Source organism: Amphibalanus amphitrite, unplaced genomic scaffold, assembly GCF_019059575.1.
Source record: "Amphibalanus amphitrite isolate SeventyFive unplaced genomic scaffold, NRLGWU_Aamphi_draft 000545F_arrow, whole genome shotgun sequence".
NCBI classification, from domain to species: domain Eukaryota; kingdom Metazoa; phylum Arthropoda; class Thecostraca; order Balanomorpha; family Balanidae; genus Amphibalanus; species Amphibalanus amphitrite.
The window spans coordinates 25,895-48,075 of NW_024882039.1; the positions used below are offsets into that span (position 1 = coordinate 25,895).

General features: G+C 48.0%; 1 protein-coding gene across 1 annotated transcript; it reads left to right on the forward strand.

The window, feature by feature from the left end:
• The first annotated feature begins 2,547 nt into the window (after window positions 1–2,547).
• On the forward strand, window positions 2,548–3,698 carry LOC122393631. Its single transcript, XM_043389845.1, has 2 exons — window positions 2,548–2,725; window positions 3,019–3,698. The coding sequence occupies exon 2, from the start codon at window positions 3,046–3,048 to the stop codon at window positions 3,502–3,504; it is 459 nt and encodes a 152-aa protein (XP_043245780.1). The 5' UTR covers window positions 2,548–2,725; window positions 3,019–3,045; the 3' UTR covers window positions 3,505–3,698.
• Window positions 3,699–22,181: the final 18,483 nt, after the last annotated feature.

A 22,181-nucleotide genomic window follows, 5' to 3' on the forward strand; every position in this document is an offset into this window, starting at 1 on the left:
GCTTATCAGATCGATGATTGGAAATTGGGAGGGTCTCGGCTATTTTCGACCACGGATATGCCTTTATCACATGATGAGGAACATGCTGATAAGCGTTTTGTGAGTCATAACAGCACAAAAGTATTTTCAATCATTTTTCAAAAATAGCCGTTCTGCCGTATCTTTCAGTGCAAGGTGCCGTCGGTCATCCCCGACGTGACGTCACGCCGGGGATTTCCAGATTTTCCTACTAGACTTCGACGCCCCCTGGTCGTGGGTTTCAAGCGCTGGGGATGGTGGTGCTGTTGGGTTGGATTGAGCTGGTGATCGTGGCTGAGGGAGGGTGTGAGAGAAGTGGGCCTGAGTGTTACGAGAGTCACGATAAGTCTGTTGTTTCGGTGTATGACGTGGAGCTGCACGTGGTGGTGAGGTTTGGTTGGCGGGGCTCATGGAGGAGGAATGATCAGCAGAGCCTCTTATTGCTACCGCGTTTCCGCGGATGACGGCAATATTTTGCCATAACCAGGCCGTCTCGCGCCTCTCGCCGGTTACTGCTGTGATCCTACGGCCGAGTTCCTGCACTAGATTGATGGCACTGGGGCCAACAACGCCTGATGTTTCGACCGCCAATGGAACGAAAAGGTACTGGGATGATAAGGAGGCGTACCGCTGCACCTTTCGATCCTCTGCGGCCCGGGCCGCTGATCCTGGTTTTATTGCCGATTTTGTCAGGCTGCTTTCAGCAAAAGTATCCGTGCATGTCGCGTCCCAGATCAGGCATTTTCCGCCTTCAAAAGGGAATGTGGTAAGCCCGTCAGGACGCTTGCCGTCACCTCTGTCAAGGCCAGTAGGCTCGAGAACGGACGGGATGCCAGATGCAGCGAGGCTGCGCTTCACCAAATCGCTCAGCTCGGCATGGCGGGGGAATCGACCAGCACTTTTGCTGCAGGATAAGGCGTGATGACCCAACCTGTCAACCGGACGGCTGCAGGAGGCTCACATATAGCGGCGCCAAGACGGAGAGCCACTGCTATTCTTACGGATTCCGGGTCCAAAAGAAGACCGAGGCTGGGGACCGGTACTGCTTGAAGCCATGCGGCTGTGTGAGGCTGGGTGGCGGCAAGTAAACGACCTCTGTGGATTTGATTTGTTTCGCGGAGTAACTGTAGCTAGCCTCCGATGCCAGGTCGTCCCAAGCCCTCTGCTGTCCTGGCATAGAGGGGTCGGGGAGTGTTGCCTCACCGATTAGAGGGAGGAGTCGGTGAAGCGCAGGTTTCATGGCCAGTGTGACATCATACATGTTTCCTAGATTGCAAAGAATTGACGAAGCGAGAAAGGATGCCTCAGTCAGAGATGCTAAGTGACAGGGAAGAGCTAAACGTTCGACTGATCTAACGCCTAGACCCCCGTACCGCATGGGGAGGGAAGCCTGTGTCCAGGCTTCGTCTTCTATACTGACATTGCATATGTCTGAGCGCCGATCGCGTAATGGCGTCGATGGCCTGCAGTCCTGTGCTTGGGAATACCAGGGAAATGTCAACTTTTTACCAAATTAACAGCCTCTTATACATAAGCGAGGATTCGCAATACCAACAAAATACCAAAAACTAGGATTGAAATGCCAAATACCAAGTTGGTATCGCTTTGTTATCGGTATACCAAGAAGTTAGTATCCGATTGACATCTCACTAGTTCACTGCTATGAATGCAAGTATTTTTTTTATTTGGAGCTGGGGGAGGGGGCAGTGTGTATGATCCGAATGTTTGGGAGCCCTCTGCTAACATTAGCGCAATCAATATTCTTAGATACGGAGGCGTAGTGGGAACCACTGAATCTAATGTCACGCCTACTATTGCAACATTTTAGGTCACTACAGCGATTTAGGTGAATACATTTTACTGCCCAGTGCAATCGAAAACAGTGCCTGTCGGCGATGACCGCGGTGCGCATTGGATCCGTGTAAGATGCTGGTCAGGTTAGTACTGTATTGGTAGCATTCGACATTCGTGATAAGCTTTTTGTCAATCGACAAGCCTGATACATGGCAAGAGAGCTGACACCTAATAAAAAGTTGTAATTTTAGTTTGAATCCATTGTAAAATTGGATTCACTTAGATTCAATGCAATCGTTTCTTAGTGACAAGCTGTTTTTACCACATTGAATATTAGGGCGCCCCTGTGCTGTCGAAGGCTGAGCTATTCGACTCGCCGCCCCCCATCCCCTTCGAAAAATCCTGGATCCGCCACTGAACGATGATTGTAGCGTTTTGAAAGTTCTACGACAATTAAGTGCCTAGTAAATAATCAGATAAGCAATGATAATAAGTTGATTTGGAAATTTTGAAGCATGTCAAAGCTTGCAGTGCTGGTCATTTCTGAACTTTGTCCGGGTGATAAGCAATAGGTCTAACATTAATGCGTACATACGACAGGCACTCGTAACATTATCGAGCGCGTTCCTTGTATCCTTTTATCAGAGGCGGCGGCGGCGGCGGCGATAGGACGGCGGTGACACGGCTCCTCATACAGTTCAGGCGGGGTTCGTGACCCCTCCCACGCGGGGGGGGGGGCGATAGCGGTGAAATGTTGCCGGCAGACGGTCTCGGACTGCCGAGCTGCGAGGTTTGAGCCGGCGCCGGAAGCGGGCAACCGTTCAGGCCACTGACTGCAGCGAGCCGACCTCCGTGCAGGACACAGATCGCAGCGGGTGGGGCCGCTGTACGGGCAGCAGGTCCGTCGTTCCCGGTGAGTTGTTTATCTGTCTCTCTGTTCCTTCCTCCCTGACTGTATCTATCCTGTCTACCTACCCGGTCTGTCCCATCTCTCCTGTCTGTCTTTTTCTCTCTCTCTCTCTCTCTCTCTCTCTCTCTCTCTCTCTCTCTCTCTCTCTCTCTCTCTCTCTCTCTCTCTCTTTCAATTCGTACATTTAACGCAAATCCAATTATAAAATGAAACAAAGTGCGCAATGCAAAGTTTGCATAGGGATCCGGAATCATTACTTTTCTCCTGAACTTATGATCATTTATTTCGCTTCACAGGATGCTCTCCTAGGCGATGTTGAAGTAATGTCAAAGATTGACAGTGCGCAGCCCCAGTCACCCGAAGATACAGATGACGAGCCGTCAGAGCGAGCAGAACGCTGTCTGACGTCTAGGGATGGGCTCGCACAGGATGTCCCTGGAATACGGCGGCTGGCCGCGAGGGACGGCGTCACCGTGCCCGGAGTCAAGAGACCCAGAGCCGTGACCCCACCATCTGCCACCGAGGACCGGCCAGTCGACGAGGCCGACGGCATAACGAAACGGCGCCGCGATGAAACTCTGGCCAAACGCATAGAGGCGCAGGAGAAGCGGGACGCCGCGGCGATGGAGGCGTGGGAGGCCATCCGGGCGGCCGCGCAGAATCGCGAGCGGAAAGAACAGCAGCGACCCGCGGAGGAGAGCCCTGTGCGCTCCGCCCTGGAAACCATGCTGGGTGTGCTGGCGGCGGAGGGGCACGCCAGGAAAGACAGGTACAAACATTGAGCACGGATGTGTAATGACTGAATCGCACACAACGATCCAATCAGGGGAGGAAAAAACATTTTATTAACCCAACCGCGCGATTGAACGAATGAAACAGTGTACCTATATCTCGCAGGAGCTTCGCATGTCGCGCACTAAACAATTTGAGTAACAATATTACGTAATACCTAATAACCTAATGAAATATTAATAGTATAATATGTTATTATAATAATATATTGATATTATAGGGGAGAGTGGGGCAAAGCGGCCACCCGGGGCAAACCGTCCACCCATCGTTTTAGCCCTTCATAGCTGGCGTCGGTTCCAATTTATGGTTTCCAGTTATACTTCTCTTCACGGTCGTTCGAATGAGCCAGACCAGGGTTTCAGGCCCATCACCATTGTTCTGTGAAACACGGAAAAGCATTTCTTGCCAGGTTACCAACTATATTTACAATTTTTAAATATTATGTCATTCCATAACCGTTTGGAATCTTTTTAAGCGTTCTTGTCCATGCATTGCATGGTTATCGTACATGTATTCTACCAATTTTAATGTTTTTTTACCCCACTAATAGCCTAAGCTGGAATATTTTTGTCTCGGACGGTACACGAGGGGCAAAGTGGCCACCCCCCAATTGGCCATAAGTTGTTTCCATCTGGCTAAAAAACATTATTTATATTCAAATGTGTCGTCATGCATTCATCTTGGCCACTTTTCAAACTTTTCAGTTGCATGAGTTCCCAAACAATGCAATTCAATGTTTTTTCATGAAAATCCTTTCTTTGTTTATCTACAGGTAGAAGATGATAAAGTTAACATACATCCTCGCTTAAACCTTGTCACCATCAAATACCTTAGCCGCACATGATGCAACTATTTTGTTTCTCATTTCGGAACTTGAGAAGACGCCGGTGGCCGCTTTGCCCCACGGTATGGGGCAAAGTGGCCAATATGCATAGGTTGAAAGTTTTGTCAATATCTTCCATATGTGAACGCCTTTGGAATTAAAATGCAGTTGAAATACAAGGCAACTTAATGGTGATCACATTGGTATAGAAAGAATCTTTCCAAGTTTAAAAATCAAGCGTTGGCAGCGTGACAAGCGTTAGGGTGGCCGCTTTGCCCCACTCTCCCCTAATAATAATATAACAATAATACTCTATTACCTAATAATATACAAATCTTTTGCACCGATCCCACACTGTAGTGTATAATGTCTAAACATGCGAAAACATTCAATAAAATCGAGCAAACAGACAAAACCTCTGGGCGTATTGTCAGGTTCTTAACCGACGTATGCAGGTATTACCAGCTAGTCGTTGGCCGTCACCTGTGGGCTTAGGGGTATAAGAGAATTATGTGGTATAAGAGAGAATGTTAATCGAGAAACTGAACATCAAGCGAACGATAGTGACGAGTCCCACCTTATGTCACAGGGGCTTAGTAGTGATCCATTCCACGACCGTAAAAAGTTTTTGAATCTCACAAACAAAGCACTTCCAGACTGCTTGGTAGACATGGTTAGCAAAGGCCCAAATTTTGCCCTAACCCGATCAGTTAACAACACGTTATGAAAGAGGTAGAGATTGGGCTAGAGAAAGGGACGTTTGCCCTTCGGTGGGAAGATCACATCGACAAAAAGAACAATCAACCGCGTTCGGATGTAGCTGAGAACGACACTTCATCTCGCACAGCCGAAACCAATGACACAAAAGGGTCCCCTGGCCACAACGAGCCTGACGCTGCGCAAGGTTCTCAGTTACGAGCTATGCCAATTCCACGATTCAGTGATACTGACACAAGAGCGGCTCCCACTGCTGATGGCAATATTGAACACACACTGAAAGTTGAAAAAACAAAGTGATGACTATATATAAAAATCACAAGACACAACAGCAGCCTAACCATCAGAGAGGTGACTAGAGAGCTAGGCAAAGACCCGGATCTTGTAATGAAACGACCAGACAATTGCAAAGGCCTAGTAGCGAATGATGTCTAAAAAAAGAGCATGTGGAAAAAGCCCAAACCATTACAGCCGGGTATGAAGCGATCGACGAGAACCCCACCCCTAAGCTAGAAGCTGAAACCAAAAGGCTAGTGAAGAGTGCTTTGACAGGGAAGGTCCCTGAAAAGGTTCTGAAAGTGTCGTCCCATCCGGTACTCGTACTGCTGAGCTATACGGTCTCCCTAAGACGCATAAGCCAAATGCGCCGCTCCGGCCCTTAGTTTCTGCCTGTGGGGAGACCCACTTGACAAGCTGACATGGCTACTCGAAAGGATTATCACTCAGCTGTTAATGTTTGTTCCTGCGCATCTCACGGATACACAGGACTACCTAAATCGACTAAAAACACAGTTCCCTAACAGACTCTCAGCAGGGGCAATAGTATTTTCCGTGGATGTGGCAAATCTGTATGGGAATATCCCAACTGGTGAAGCCATTAAGGCCACCATCAAACTCCTTGAAAGACCCAAAGATCAGATAAATACATCCGTACTTAGTCTTCAAGATATAGAGACACTTCTATCCCACTGCCTAAACAACAACTATGTTCGATTCGGTGAGAAGTACTTTATACAAGCCGTGGGAGTGGCAATGGGATTAAGGGTAGGCCCACCCCTGGCTATTGTATTCATGGACGCCATTGGACTGCTTTTGACCGCACCCGCCGCGCAGTACCAGCCTGTTATATACATGCGCTACATCGACGACGTGCTGTGGGTCTGGACACACGGACCAGAACTGGATGAGTACTTCCATTTTCTCAACAACTTTCACCCAGCGCTAAAGTTTACCATCGATAAATCAGACGAGACTCCTGTCCAACAAATATCCAACACACTCATCACTGTCCAGAACCACGGCACGTACAGTCTGTCTTAAAAGTACCGCGCAAAGTAACGGTGTATAGTATATAGTATCTATATACTATATAACTATATAACTATACTATATAACGGTATATAGTATCAAGCCTGACCGAGGAAGGACTGCTAGATTTGAGTCACCGAAACAATGGATATCCTCGTCCATTCCCCAGGTCAATTGGTTCGGTGACTTTCAAATTATAGCAGGCCCTTTCTCGGTCAGGGTTGATGGATCCACCGTAACTTTCGCGATACTTTTAAGACAGACTGTACAGCACAGAGCTTTATATTAAGGCCATGGCAGCACCCATAATCATCCACTTCAACTCAGCTCATCCCATTCAGTGCAAGCGCTCGGTGCTCTACTCTCAACTCCTCAGCCTTATTAGGTATTTAGGGCCTTGCTCAGAGCCAAATGGTTAGGGTCAAACAGAGAAACACAGAAGCGCGGCATGCACATCATCGAAACTTTGTTCAAGCACAATGGATACCCCTGTATTTAGGGACTTGGATACCCCAAGATTTTTACAGATAAGGTTGGGACGCCAGTCCCGTGATCCTTTTTCTGCTTTTCCAAACCCTACTCACGATTTTCATAGGCCTTGATTTATTCCTTGCACAGAGGCGTTTGTAGTTATTTTATATACAAAAAATAATTTAGTGATATTTAAAATTAACAAACATATTTTACTCGCAATATCAAACAAAAATTGAATTTATTCGCGTTTCATTAATTTCATCAGCTGGCAGCCATTACCCATCGTCCTCGATGTAGTCGAACTTGGCGCACTCAGATGGTGTTCGAAATTTGTGACGCTTACTTGTTGCTATGGCGACCGAGCAGTACCTACGATTTTCATTTGTCAACAAGTGCTTGCGGAGATGACGCTCACACTTTTGAACACAGTCTTTATGCGTCAGTTTCTTTTACGCGTCATATCTGAAACATGTTTCGTGAGGCTCCAAAACAATTCAATTCATCTCCTTCAAAAGAAGTGTTTTGTAGCATTTTCGCTATGTTTTTTGGGCTTAATTGCTAGCTCCATTCATCCTTTCTTGCGTGAGGATAGTCATCACTCGGGGACCAGTCGTTGAAAGCAAGGAACAACGACGGGAAGGTCTTGTAAGAAGTCGCAGCGATTGCATTGAGCATTAAATGACGAAAATATTTTTACCCCCCACCGCCTCAGGCGATCACGTGCTGTCACCCACCTGGGATACCCACATCGACTCATACAGAGAACCAGACACAGAGTCATTACTGACACCAGCGGCCACAACACTAGGAAATCAGCTAGGAAAGCGAACAAAGACATAAAAAACAAGCATGACACGACATACGTATCACTGCCCTACATTGATGACACTTTGGCCCGCTGAGTAGAGGGGGTGTTCAAGTCCTCAGGCTTACAGGCTCGCGTTGCTTGGGCCAGTGGAAAGACACTGAGTCAGTACTTGACCAAATGAGCTCTGCGGAGCCCTCCCTGCCCGGCTGGTCAAACGCGCTGTTCCACCTGCGAAGCGGGACTCGAGAGTCGTTGTCACACAAAGAACGCGGTATACAAAATTGAGTGTAACATGTGCACCGACAATCCAGCAGTTAACATAGGTGAGTGAGTCCAAACGACGTGTCCGGGATCGTTTTTACGAGCACATCAGAAACGCCAAAAACAAAACTCGCAACACACTAGTGGTGTCAATCGGTTACCAAAATTTCGGTATACCAATACCGAACCGATACCGATTCGGTATTCGGTATTTTATACCAAAAGCATTTGGTATTTTGTCGGTATTATAAAAGTCAACTATACTGCATAAAAAAGTTAAAACATTTTTTATAAACCTCCTGAACTTCAATTTGATTTGCTAAATGACATTGGATGAAGAAAAAGGACAATCGTGACACACTAGGTGTCCAGCATTACGCGCAGCGTATTGAATCAATTTTCATTAAAATCGGCCCAGTAGCCTCCGAGTTATTGCCAGAATAAATTTGGCGTCTCCTCCTGGCCGGCGGTGCTCTGTTCCGGTATTCATTGCCAAAGGTCAGTGACCTGCCGGCTACGATTTCACCCAAGAAACTGAGCCTAAGGCACGTGCTCACTGCTCGGCGCCGGCCGCGGCCCAAAATGCTGCAAAGATGCGCCCGCCACGTGCACACCGCTGCACGCACCCCTTTAAAATTTAATACAACAAACAGATGCACGCGTCCGACTTAAGTCCAAAATTTCACCCCCGTAGCCCGCACCGTTCCACAGCAATAGCCCTTAAAGCGTGACTGACGCGTTACATACATACATACATGCGTACAGACGTTTTGATTTTTATATATGTAAACTAGGTGTCCAGCATTACGCGCAGCGTAATAAATCAATTTTCATTAAAATCGGCCAAGTAGCGGCCGAGTTATGGCCAGAATAAATTTGGCGTCTCCTCCTGGCCGGCGGTGCTCTGTTCCGGTATTCACTGCCAAAGGTCAGTGACCTGCCGGCTCTGATTTCGCTCATTTTCGCAGCGAACAATCTGAGCCTACGGCACGTGCCGTCTGCTCGGCGCCGGCCGCGGCCAAAATTCCGCAAAGATGCGCCCGCCACGTGCACACCGCTGCACGCACCCCCTCCAAAATTTAATACAACAAACAGATGCACGCGTCCGACTTACGTTCAAAATTTCACCCCCGTAGCCCGCACCGTTCCGGAGCAATAGCCCGCCAAGCGTGACTGACGCGTTACATACATACATACATACGTACAGACGTTTTAATTTTTATATATTTCACCCCCGTAGCCCGCACCGTTCCGGAGCAATAGCCCGCCAAGCGTGACTGACGCGTTACATACATACATACATACGTACAGACGTTTTAATTTTTATATATGTGAATTTCTCCCAAATGCATGATGTCATAACAAATGGGCAAAGACGTTAACTGCAACATCAAACACATCAGTCTACCAATGTTACATGGCAACTTATCAGTGCCAGCAAATTCCAATACCATCAGGATAATTATCTTACAAAAAAGATAATGTGCAAGACATGTACATTAAATATTACATACATTACATTAAACATGTATCAATGTTTAATTCACTGTTTACTGGAAAACATACTCTACCTTACTCAAAATTTCCAAAGCATTCATTGGTAACAAATTTGACTTTGTTTTGAGAAGTCCGTGATTGATCTTGACCTTGTCTTGCTCTCCATTTCACTGCAATGCGGTTACATTATCCAAAAGTCAAAACCCTGTTTTTTATAGCACTAGCTTCACCAATATCATCTTATATTGAAGGCAGCATTTATCACTTCATCATCACCCCACAAATTCTCAACTTCGTTCAACTTCAAAAATATCCTGTGGATAATTATTCTCTTTACTTAGTGTTCTCTTTCCTGCTCTCCTCAACAGATAGAAATCGCTAGCAATGTAATCAAAAGCATTCCTAAAATATGATTGGGTCTTGGCTTGATTCGCAAATAGCAGTTTAAAACTGAACACATCTAAGAACTTTTAAATGTCGCAGCTGCGCCAAAACCCGATGTAGCTCAAAATTTAAAATAATTGAGCAACATTGTTTTTCTGGTTCTTCATTTTTTTAGCGATAGCGGCGTACAATCTTTCTTGAATTAATTTAAGATACCAAAATATGAACATCATATTTTTTTAATTAAGTGTACTTAAGCAAAAAAGAGAAAAAATATTTTATGCAGTTCCGTGCGTTTCGTGCCTAAATGCAAATGGCCGCCGCCTGCAAGGCTGCCATTGTGGAAGTGATGCCACGTGACACGTGTCAATGATTCCGTAAAATTATGGACATTTTACTTAGCTTTCATCGCGATATCATTACAGTGGTGTCTGCTATCTATCAGTGTGACTCGTAAGTAATTATTTATTAAGATTTGTTGTGTTTAACATTTATTTATGATGAAAAATTGGCTGCGTCACTATCGTCACCATCGCTTCTTGAGTTGAACTCTAGGTATCATGGATTTTGTTTACATTAATGTTAATGGTATAGCCCAGCCCATTATTGTCATTTGGTTACCATTTTTGGATCATGATATTATACGTAACCCTGTCTTGACTGGACTCGAATTGAATTGACTTGGGTTCAGGCATGGATGAGATTCAGGGTTCAAGTTCTTGTCCTATCACCTCATCCAGATGACTTGAATCCACATCCCAGTTAACCCTCGCCCGCACATGCCATTTTCCCATCCTAGAACGCACATGGGGGGGGGGGGTGGTTGCCACCCCCCCGCGCCATTTCGTTCCTGTTGGAGATAGAGCTTAGCGGTAAAGACCAAAAAGATTCTTTGGGAAGAGACGAATCCAATGATACCCAGTTTTACCTTCTCAGGTCAGTCATTGACCTTCCAGGTCAGGTCAAACTAAAAAATGTTGCTATTTTGGGTCAACGTTGGATATCAAGTGCGCTGCTTACCATATACCGATGACGATGCTGTTTTCTGGTGCCAAGCCAGCTAGAACCTCTTTGTCACACTACCCGACCAGATTTTTGCTGCTGAGGTCATGTCAGGTCAAGTTAGGTCAAGGTCACTAATATGTGTTTGTATGTCTGTGTGTGTCTGTGTGTATACTTATGTGTGCACCGACTGTTTTTGTGTCCATATTACATGAAATCATGATCTGAGAAGCTTTTACCAAAAATGTAGTCAAAAAACTTGACAAAAAGTAGTTTCCGCTTACCTAAAACGCAATTATCTTAGATGACCTAAGTTGACCTTGACCTTGACCTTGACATCTGTACATCGTCGAACAACATGTTCCATGATAGTTGGGAGGTAAGACTGGCAAAAAAGGCCGAAATCAAGGTGTCAAAAGCTCACAAGGCCCATAGCCAGCGCAAGATGTTGAGAATTGGCCATTTGGGTCATGACATGACCTGAAAAACAAGGTCATATCTCCGAAACCAAAAATCACAGAAACTTGAAATTTTCAGTGGACATCAAGAAAGGATAGAGGAGCAGCTATACGAAAAATCAGCCTTCTAGCTCCAAAAATGTTGAGTGCAGAGCAGAAAGACTACCTGGGGGGGGGGGGTGGCAACCACCCCCCCCATGTGCGGGCGAGGGTTAAGTAACTGACCTGAATATTTGTTAATAGTTACACAATACAGTTATATGTTTTTGCAGTGCAAATAATTTAGAGATTTCCTGACTTGTTTTTGTTGCCTTATTTTAAAGTATTACCTTTTAATGCTTATCATTTGTTTTGAGAAAGTTTGAAGCATTTGTTTGATGATTCCCTGAATTCGGTACATAGTCGGTATTTCACCCTATTTCTGAAAATCGGTTCGGTTTTGGTATACTCTCAGTGGTTTTGGTCGGTATCGGTTTGGTATTGGTTTCCAAAATTTCTGAAATTGACATCACTACAACACACCTCTCGGCGACCACGTGGCACAGCAGCACCCACCCAGCAACAACTGCACAGTGCACGGTCATTCAAAATTTCCATTGAGCGTCTCAGGTATAGATGCGCGTATAGTTGCATCATATTCACATTTAGATTCGTTCCGAATATCGATCATTTTCATCGATATTCAGATTCGTCCCGAATATCGATCATTTTAATCGATATTCGCGGCGCGCATGCGCACTGCGAATATCGATGACCTTTAATGCACATTCACATTCGTTCCGAATATCGATCAGTTTCATCGACATTCACATTCGCGGCGCGCATGCGCACTGCGAATATCGATGACCTTGAATGCACATTCACATTCGCGTTCCGAATATCGATCAGTTACATCGACATTCAGGTTGGCGGCGCGCATGCGCGCTGCGAATATCGATGACCTTGAATGCACATTCACATTCGCTGCGCGCATGCGCACTGCGAATATCGATGACCTTGAGTGCACATTCAGATTCAGGGGAGGGGGCGGGGGGTATCAATTCCCGCGGAATAGGTGGCGGAACGGGGAGGGCAGCGGGAGTTTCTTACATGCGCAGAGGCGTTTCCAGAGCCTAGTTCTTGGAGGCACTTTTCGCCAGACTTCGACTTTTCCGACATTTACCGGTAGAGAACGTGTTTTAGCCGCGCGTTAGCAATGGTATTTTACGGCACAATTCTCTTACCAAGTTGAAATCCTTTGTATGTCTTCTCAACTACAAATGCATTCAAGCGATGACGTTTGATTTTGTTTGTTAATTTTTGTCGTAGGTAAATCAGGAGCTGCGTGCGGCCGCGAAACAGCTCGTTTTGTGTGCCTCTAGCACCTCGGTACATCTGGCTTCAATCAAAAGAAAGGAACTGTAACATAGTTTTATTAGTTACATATATTGTATTTCTCATAGCACCGGACACAGCCGGCCAACAGGCGCGAGCAGCACACGCTCCCTAGCAACTTAATACTGGGTCAGCGGCGACAGAGCCGGCCGTGAGATCACGCAGCGTCGCCAGCCGCGCCAGGAACTCAACAGAACAGGGTACGGGGCCAGCAGCAGCCGCCCCGCCCCGCCCCGCCCCGCGGGTCGCAACTGTCCCACCCCGTGAGCACGTGAGGCCTCCTCTGACGCCGCAGGGAACACACGATCCCTCCAAGACACAGGTGCAGACAGGCACTGAGGTATCCGCACGCTGTCCATGTGGACTCGAACGGGCATCCAAACTGGAGGTCCAGGCCGACCGACTCCAATCGCCCTGGCGACTACACGTGACATTGGATCCTGCCCGCCGCGCCGGTAGATGTTAGCAGCGGGCAGACTACACCGCGCCACCCACTCTGTAGCCCAGGGGGCCCGGGGTGCGTATTCACCAATAGTATTACACGAATCGGCCCGACCAATAGCGTGCCTCTTGAGTGACGTCAGCGTGGCGTCATACGTTCGGTCCTCGCCCTTGGTGGAGTCTATTGAAGCTAAGTTTTAACTTAAGGACATTTAAACTCCGTTGTACGCGTTGCCGCCGTGGCGCAGTGGTTAGAGTATCGGAATGGTGATATGGAGGTAGGTGGTTCGAATCCACTCGGTTACAATTTTCGTGTTATCTGTCATTGTGCGTTTTTTTTGGATACATTTGCAACGGCGTGCACCTAAGAAATCAGAGGTAAGCATTAGGGTGTGTCGACAGAGGGGTTTTTCTCACAGATTCGCGTTAGACAAAGATATAAATTGGCGGGAGCATGCCAAAACACTAGCCCTGCAGTTGGTTTTGCGTAAAAATGCGATTTGACGAGGCTCGGGCAGGTCAAAGTTACAGCGAAAAAGTCGCAGTCGACGGTGCTGCCACCTACATTGCCAATAACGGGCACTATCATATCGTTATAATTGGGGTAGTTTCAAATGAGAAATGACTTCTATTTTTGTTCAAACTGCTTAAGAAGAAATAAAACAATTCGGAAACATACATTTTTCCCAAATATCGCGTTCCATTTTTTCCTGTTGAGTTGTTAGGAAAGTGGTAAATTTCAAGGTTGACGGCTAAAAAACGAAACAGGAGGAACAGAGCAGGAATCACCAAGACGTGCGCCGCGCCGATGCTGTAGCCTGTAGATAAGGGGTGAGCAACAGAACCAGCATACCTAACGATTTTGATTAGTGATAGATATTTTTCTCTAAATGAAAGACTATTAGTAACTCATGCAAGCCTTCTAATATAGGTATCGACAGGGTTGCGGTAAAAGGTACAATCGATGGCACATTACAATTATTCTGAGTTGGGAAACAACACTCTTCAGATACCTACCATCAACAACCTCACTATCTCCTATATGGGAGCTATTTCATCTGATTCCAGCGCCCTGAAAACAAACAGGTTATCATCAAAAATCTCTGTATTAGCGCCTACCGACATATGCTGACTGACGCTATCAATACCCAACATTTGTAAAAGGTGATTCGCCACACAGCCCGCCGGCGTCGGAGGGGTTGAATCAGTGAGCCAGATTGCCAGCGACTCACCGCTGAACTACCGGGCGTAACAAAACGGACGATGCGACATGGCTCAGAGATCATCACAGACGCGACGGTAAGCCGCCAACAGCTCCTCTGATGTACCTATGCTTTAAAAATGTTGGCCAAAATTTAAGATCTATGTTATCTAGTGCTAATATTTGGGTTTTCGGTTTTTCTAATCCCCTCTATTTCACGGATTGCTTGAAAAAAGCTAGAGGGTTTCTTTTTACCGATGTCAAGTGGTTTTAGTTCAAAAGATTGGTGGTACTGCTACTGGCAACAGTATTGGCGCAATATAACCGTTCTTTAGTCACCATGTCAATAATATTGACACAATCAATGACCACCGACTCTCACTGAATGTGTCTTCCTGTGTTCCGCAGGAAGCTGAGCTGTGACTGACTGGCCATTGCGTGTCATCAGTTCGGCCAGTAGCGGCGGAATACCTTCAATTAAGGGGGGCACTGCCGACTTTTGGTCCCATTCATTCCATGCAACGCCCATAGGGCTAATGTTAAAATGCCAAAATCAAAGGGGGCACGGTGCCGCGGTGCCCTCCCCGTTCCGCCGCCTATGAGTTCGGCTTGACAAGGGAACCGCGAGGTGGCAGATAGCGATATTACGTATCTGAACGAGGGTTCCGCACGAGCTCAGATGGGGCGGGGTGGGGCACGACACCTGGCGGGCTGCTGGGATCGTGCTCACGATCGAGCCCCTGCTGCCCGCCCGCGCGCCGCCGTGGGAGGTGGCCGCCTGCCCACACGTCACATTCTCCCTGGACATCGGAGCGTTGCGGCGGGACGCCCCACCTGACGAACTGCACCAGGCGGCGCAGGGACACCTAGCGTCCCTCCCCCAGCAAGCCATCTGGGTTTGGACGGATGGGTCGGCGGATGCGGGAGTCCGCAGCGGAGGAGCAGGAGCCTTTGTGGAGTGGCCGGACGGTGCAACCGAAGAGCTACGCGTCCCTGCCGGTCAACTCTGCTCGAGCTTCAGGGCGGAGATGGTCACACTCCGCGCGGCCCTGAACCACCTGCGCGACCACCCGCACCAGCCGAGCGCGCCGATCACCATCTGCTCGGATTCGCAGTCGGCCCTCGCGACGCTGAGAGAGGGCCCGGCGTCCCAGAAGACCCTGCTAGGAGCCGCCATCTGGACCGAACTAGCGGCCCTGGCCGGTCCGTCCCGCCGGATCCACCTACAGTGGGTGCCGTCCCATTGCGGCGTCGACGAAAACGAGCGCGCCGACCAGATCGCCAAGGAGGCGACCGCGCTCCCCCAGGCGGCGGTCCCGGTGGACGTCGCTACCGCCCACCGCGCGGCCGCCAGACTGGCCCGCGACCGCACCATCGCCGCCTGGCCGGAGGGCTGGTACCGGACCCTGATGGAGAACCGGCTGCCGCCGCCGGCCGCGACGGGGGACAGATCGTCGGCCGTCGACGTCCACCAGCTCCGCGCGGGCCACTGGTCAGGATCCCGCCAATACCTTCACCGGATTGGACGGAACCCTTCCGATGATTGCCGCCAGTGCCCTGACACCGACTGTGCGGCGGGCCGGTGCACCGTGTGCCGGGAGGAGGCCACACGCCCCGGCACTTCTTCTTCTGGTGCCCGGCCCTCATGGGCTGGCGTCTCCGGATGTACGGAACGATTTTCCTGAACCCGGAAGACGTCCGCGACGACGGAGAGGTGGCGGCCCTGGCGGCCGCCGTGAGGGACCTCCAGAGCCGCACGGCTACACCGCGGTGACGCGGCTGGAGGGAACACACAACAACAACAACAACAACAGCTCAGATGGCCTTCGGTTACATTTTTCGTTGCGTCTGTGATGATCTCTGAGTCATGTCGCATCGTCCGTTTTGTTATGCCCGGTAGTTCAGCGGTGAGTCGCTGGCAATCTGGCTCACTTATTCAACCCCTCAGACGCCGGCGGGCTGTGTGGCGAATCACCTTTTACAAATGTCGGGTATTGATAGCGTCATTCAGCGTATGTCGGTAGGCGCTAATATAGAGATTTTTGGTAATAACCTGTTTGTTTTCAGGGCGCTGGAATCAGATGATATAGCTCCCATATAGGAGATAGTGAGGTTGTTGATGGTAGGTATCTGAAGAGTGTTGTTACCCAACTCAGAATAATTGTAATGTGCCATCGATTGTACCTTTTACCGCAACCCTGTCGATACCTATATTAGAAGGCTTGCCTGAGTTACTAATAGTCTTCCATTTAGAGAAAAATATCTATCAGTAATCAAAATCGTTAGGTATGCTGGTTCTGTTGCTCACCCCTTATCTACAGGCTACAGCATCGGCGCGGCACACGTCTTGGTGATTCCTGCTCTGTTCCTCCTGTTTCGTTTTTTAGCCGTCAACCTTGAAATTTACCACTTTCCTAACAACTCAACAGGAAAAAATAGAACGCGATATTTGGGAAAAATGTGTGTTTCCGAAAAGTTTTATTTCTTCTTAAGCAGTTTGAACAAAAATAGAAGTCATTTCTCATTTGAAACTACCCCAATTATCACGATATGATAGTGCCCGTTATTGGCAATGTAGGTGGCAGCACCGTCGACTGCGACTTTTTCGCTGTAACTTCGACCTGCCCGAGCCTCGTCAAATCGCATTTTTACGCAAAACCAACTGCAGGGCTAGTGTTTTGGCATGCTCGCGCCAATTTATATCTTTGTCTAACGCGAATCTGCGACTATCGACACACCCTAGTAAGCATTCTTCAAATGAATATGTTGCATACCTAAGAGAAATATTTGCAGTCCAACCGATTGGTTCGGTTTCGGTATTTTCCAATGGTTTTTGTTTGAATTTGGTTTGGTATCGGTGTTCTGATTTTCTGTGATTGACAATTGACATCACTAATGCATAGTGCATACTATGCGAACGTAGCCAATGGAAAGACAAATGGTGCTGGGCGATGACCATTGATCAATATTTCTCACTGCCAATGGGTGACAGCACCGAGCACGCAGCTCCTGCTGGATATGACAGGGGTGGCGCTGACCTTTTGAAAGTAGGTGGCACTTGGCAAGGTAAAGTACCTAAAAGTAGCGAAAACTAAGCTAAAAATCGCACGCTGGTTAGCATGCAATTAGATAGTTTTCATGTAAGAATCACCATGCACAAAAAAGTTGGGCATAGCTGTTAGCGTAATCAGGGGACGAGATTATCAGTTTCCAGCCGTCAAAGGCGTCATCTATAGGAGCTATGCCTTAACTATAACTTTAACCCTAGAACGCCTAGGGGGGGTTGTATCAACCCCCCCCCCCCCCTGAGGTTTTTTCGAAGTGCACGCTAAACGGCTTGTCGTAGCGGGCTGAAATTTTCAATACCCTCTGGGGCAACCTTTGCGCATCTTTTGCCGAAAAAAAAATTGATCGGGTCATGTCAGGTCACGGAGTTATGACGTCATAAGAGGTACAGCCTCCGGCCGGATTTTCACAAACTGAGTGCCAACGCCCGAGGTTTCCTGCCGGTGGTACGGACATCGGTTGATGGATCGTGATGAAACTTCCCATGCATGTTGGGCCCACCAACTAGCGACATCTCTAGTGCGACGTCATAGCCATCCGACGTGACAATCATGCATTAAGGCCAGATTTGAGTTGAGACTGTTTTGATTGTATATGGCAATTCAATTGACAGTGTGTCGTCGTAGCCGAGTGGTTAGAGTCTCGGTGTGATGAGCGAAAGGTCGATGGATCGGTTCCTGCTTTAGCGGTTCTTTTCTAAGAAGTCGGTTTTAGACACGCATTTTTGGCCCCTAGGCCCCAAGTTCGCACGCCAATATCGTACGCCCAATAAATCTATGACAAGTATTCATCTGATTAAGGAATAAGTTGCAAAAGAACTGCAGTTGCAGTCTGTACCTGAAATACCAATTGTGTTACGGTACTGTCGATACCTTGGTCGATACTGTCGATCCCCTGGTGGCAGAAATGTTAACCCTCGCACGACCAGGCCATTTCTCATAACACGAACGACCAGGGGGGGGGGTTACGACCCCCCCTGGCGTTTCGAAACGGAAGGTCGTAGAGCTTAGCGGAAAAAACCAACGGATTGCTCTCAACGAGATCTCGCGATTGGTGGTATATTTTTTGGTCCTAGGTCAACATTTGACCTACTTTTGACCGGTCAAAGGTCAAATTTTCGGAAAAATAGACTTTTTTCAACTTTCGGCGGCGATTGCGGCAAAACGGTGGGAGATATCGACTTGAAACCTTCACTATCGTGTTCCTTGATCAATTTTCTATCGTTTGGTATGTATTTCGTTTCCCTAGCTCTAAAAATGGCGCGTTGGGAGCGCCGGAAGTCGGCAAGGTCACAGTCGGCGGCAGAAATTCGAAAAATCAAAATTTAAATTTTTGAAATCTGATTGTATTTTTGGATTTGGGAGGTCCATTTGCTCCCTATAGAAGCTAATATTGCTGCATATTCCCATTGAGGTGACAAGAATTAGCAAAATAGTGGTTCGGGCGCTTTTCAAAAATAGTACCGGACGCTGTTCCTCTTGTGACGTCATAGCTCCGTGACCTGACCTGACCCGGTCAAATTTCTTATACCATATGATAGCCAATACTTGCCCCAACATGCATGGGAAGTTTCATCACGATCCATCAACCGATGTCCGTACCACCGGCAGGAAACCTCGGGCGTTGGCACTCAGTTTGTGAAAATCCGGCCGGAGGCTGTACCTCTTATGACGTCATAACTCCGTGACCTGACATGACCCGATCAATTTTTTTCGGCAAAAGATGCGCAAAGGTTGCCTTAGAGGGTATTGAAAATTTCAGCCCGCTACGACAAGCCGTTTAGCGTGCACTTCGAAAAAACCTCAGCGGGGGGGGGTTGATACACCCCCCCCCCTAGGCGTTCTAGGGTTAAAGTTATAGTTAAGGCATAGCTCCTATAGATGACGCCTTTGACGGCTGGAAACTGATAATCTCGTCCCCTGATTACGCTAACAGCTATGCCCAACTTTTTTGTGCATGGTGATTCTTACATGAAAACTATCTAATTGCATGCTAACCAGCGTGCGATTTTTAGCTTAGTTTTTGCTACTTTTAGGTACTTTACCTTGCCAAGTGCCACCTACTTTCAAAAGGTCAGCGCCACCCCTGTCATATCCAGCAGGAGCTGCGTGCTCGGTGCTATCACCCATTGGCAGTGAGAAATATTGATCAATGGTCATCGCCCAGCACCATTTGTCTTTCCATTGGCTACGTTCGCATAGTATGCACTATGCATTAGTGATGTCAATTGTCAATCACAGAAAATCAGAACACCGATACCAAACCAAATTCAAACAAAAACCATTGGAAAATACCGAAACCGAACCAATCGGTTGGACTGCAAATATTTCTCTTAGATATGCAACATATTCATTTGAAGAATGCTTACCTCTGATTTCTTAGGTGCACGCCGTTGCAAATGTATCCAAAAAAACGCACAATGACAGATAACACGAAAATTGTAACCGAGTGGATTCGAACCACCTACCTCCATATCACCATTCCGATACTCTAACCACCAAAAAAACGCACAATGACAGATAACACGAAAATTGTAACCGAGTGGATTCGAACCACCTACCTCCATATCACCATTCCGATACTCTAACCACTGCGCCACGGCGGCGACGCGTACAACGGAGTTTAAATGTCCTTAAGTTAAAACTTAGCTTCAATAGACTCCACCAAGGGCGAGGACCGAACGTATGACGCCACGCTGACGTCACTCAAGAGGCACGCTATTGGTCGGGCCGATTCGTGTAATACTATTGGTGAATACGCGACCGGGTCAGGTCAGGTCACGGAGCTATGACGTCACAAGAGGAACAGCGTCCGGTACTATTTTTGAAAAGCGCCCGAACCACTATTTTGCTAATTCTTGTCACCTCAATGGGAATATGCAGCAATATTAGCTTCTATAGGGAGCAAATGGACCTCCCAAATCCAAAAATACAATCAGATTTCAAAAATTTAAATTTTGATTTTTCGAATTTCTGCCGCCGACTGTGACCTTGCCGACTTCCGGCGCTCCCAACGCGCCATTTTTAGAGCTAGGGAAACGAAATACATACCAAACGATAGAAAATTGATCAAGGAACACGATAGTGAAGGTTTCAAGTCGATATCTCCCACCGTTTTGCCGCAATCGCCGCCGAAAGTTGAAAAAAAGTCTATCTTTCCGAAAATTTGACCTTTGACCGGTCAAAAGTAGGTCAAATGTTGACCTAGGACCAAAAAATATACCACCAATCGCGAGATCTCGTTGAGAGCAATCCGTTGGTTTTTTCCGCTAAGCTCTACGACCTTCCGTTTCGAAACGCTAGGGGGGGGGGGTCGTAACCCCCCCCCTGGTCGTTCGTGTTATGAGAAATGGCCTGGTCGTGCGAGGGTTAACATTTCTGCCACCAGGGGATCGACAGTATCGACCAAGGTATCGACAGTACCGTAACACAATTGGTATTTCAGGTACAGACTGCAACTGCAGTTCTTTTGCAACTTATTCCTTAATCAGATGAATACTTGTCATAGATTTATTGGGCGTACGATATTGGCGTGCGAACTTGGGGCCTAGGGGCCAAAAATGCGTGTCTAAAACCGACTTCTTAGAAAAGAACCGCTAAAGCAGGAACCGATCCATCGACCTTTCGCTCATCACACCGAGACTCTAACCACTCGGCTACGACGACACTCTGTAAATTGAATTGCCATATACAATCAAAAAAAGTCTCAACTCAAATCTGGCCTTAATGCATGATTGTCACGTCGGATGGCTATGACGTCGCACTAGAGATGTCGCTAGTTGGTGGGCCGATTCGTGTAATACTATTGGCGAATACGCGCCCGGGGTTCGCCCCATGACCGGAGCACGCCGCCGTCACGAACTACAGCCGCGCGCTTCCGCCGCCGGAGGCGCTGGCGGCGGTGCGGCAGCCGTTAGAAACTCTGCGCGACGTAACGGAGCGCCGATGACGACGACGGCGCGGTGTGCGTGATGAAGCAGATGAGACGGGTGGGCAGCAGTGCTGGAAATGAGGCCGCTTTCTGGTCCCGGCGTTTTATTCTCCTCGCGGGTCAATCCCGTCCAGCGTTTAGCCTTTCGGAACCCACTCAGGGTCGCGGTTGTTTTCGCCGCTCGCCCTAGTCGAGATGCAAAGTTAATAGAACTGAATTAATTTTCTGCAGTACGGTGTATTAACGATTGGAACGGGCTTCCAGCAGAAATTGTACATTCGCCCTCAGTCAACGTCTTTAAGAACAGGCTGGATGCGCACTGGGAGTCGATCTGGTACCCTACTCCTGTAACAGACTGAGTACTAAGTGAAGTTATGGAAATCGGCGAGAACGGGCCCTACAGGACATCGTGCCTCTTGCCCCGATAACACGAAGATGAAGTTTCTGTCTGACCGTTTAACTCTCTCCCCCTCTCCCCGCCAGGTTTCAGTGAGCCGGCGCGTGGCGGTTTCCTGACCACCGACCTGTCGGGCGTCAGTTACGTGGTGCTGCTGCTGCCCAGTCATCGCGCACACCGCGCCGTCGTCATCGGCGCTTCGTCGCGTAGCGCAGAGCTAATGGCTGCCGCACCGCCGCCAGCGCCACTGGCGGCGGAAGCGCGCGGCATTAGTTCGTGACAGCGACGCTTGGTGGCGCTGCGACGCCAGTGCTTGTCCAATGTCCATACGGGACTCTGCAATGATTTTAGGACTAAAGTACGTATCGCTAAAGTACGTAGGACAAAAGTACGTATGCAAATGTTCGTACGCAAATATACGTAGGCGATAAAGTTCGTATGCCAAAAGTACGTACGCAAATGTTCGTACGCAAAAGTACGTATGCAAAAGTACGTAGTGCATAAAGTACGTCTGTCAAAAGTACGT

Coding starts and splice junctions, on each gene's coding strand:
- LOC122393631 (XM_043389845.1), top strand. CDS start 3,046: ATGTCAAAGATTGACAGTGCGCAGCCCCAGTCACCCGAAGATACAGAT.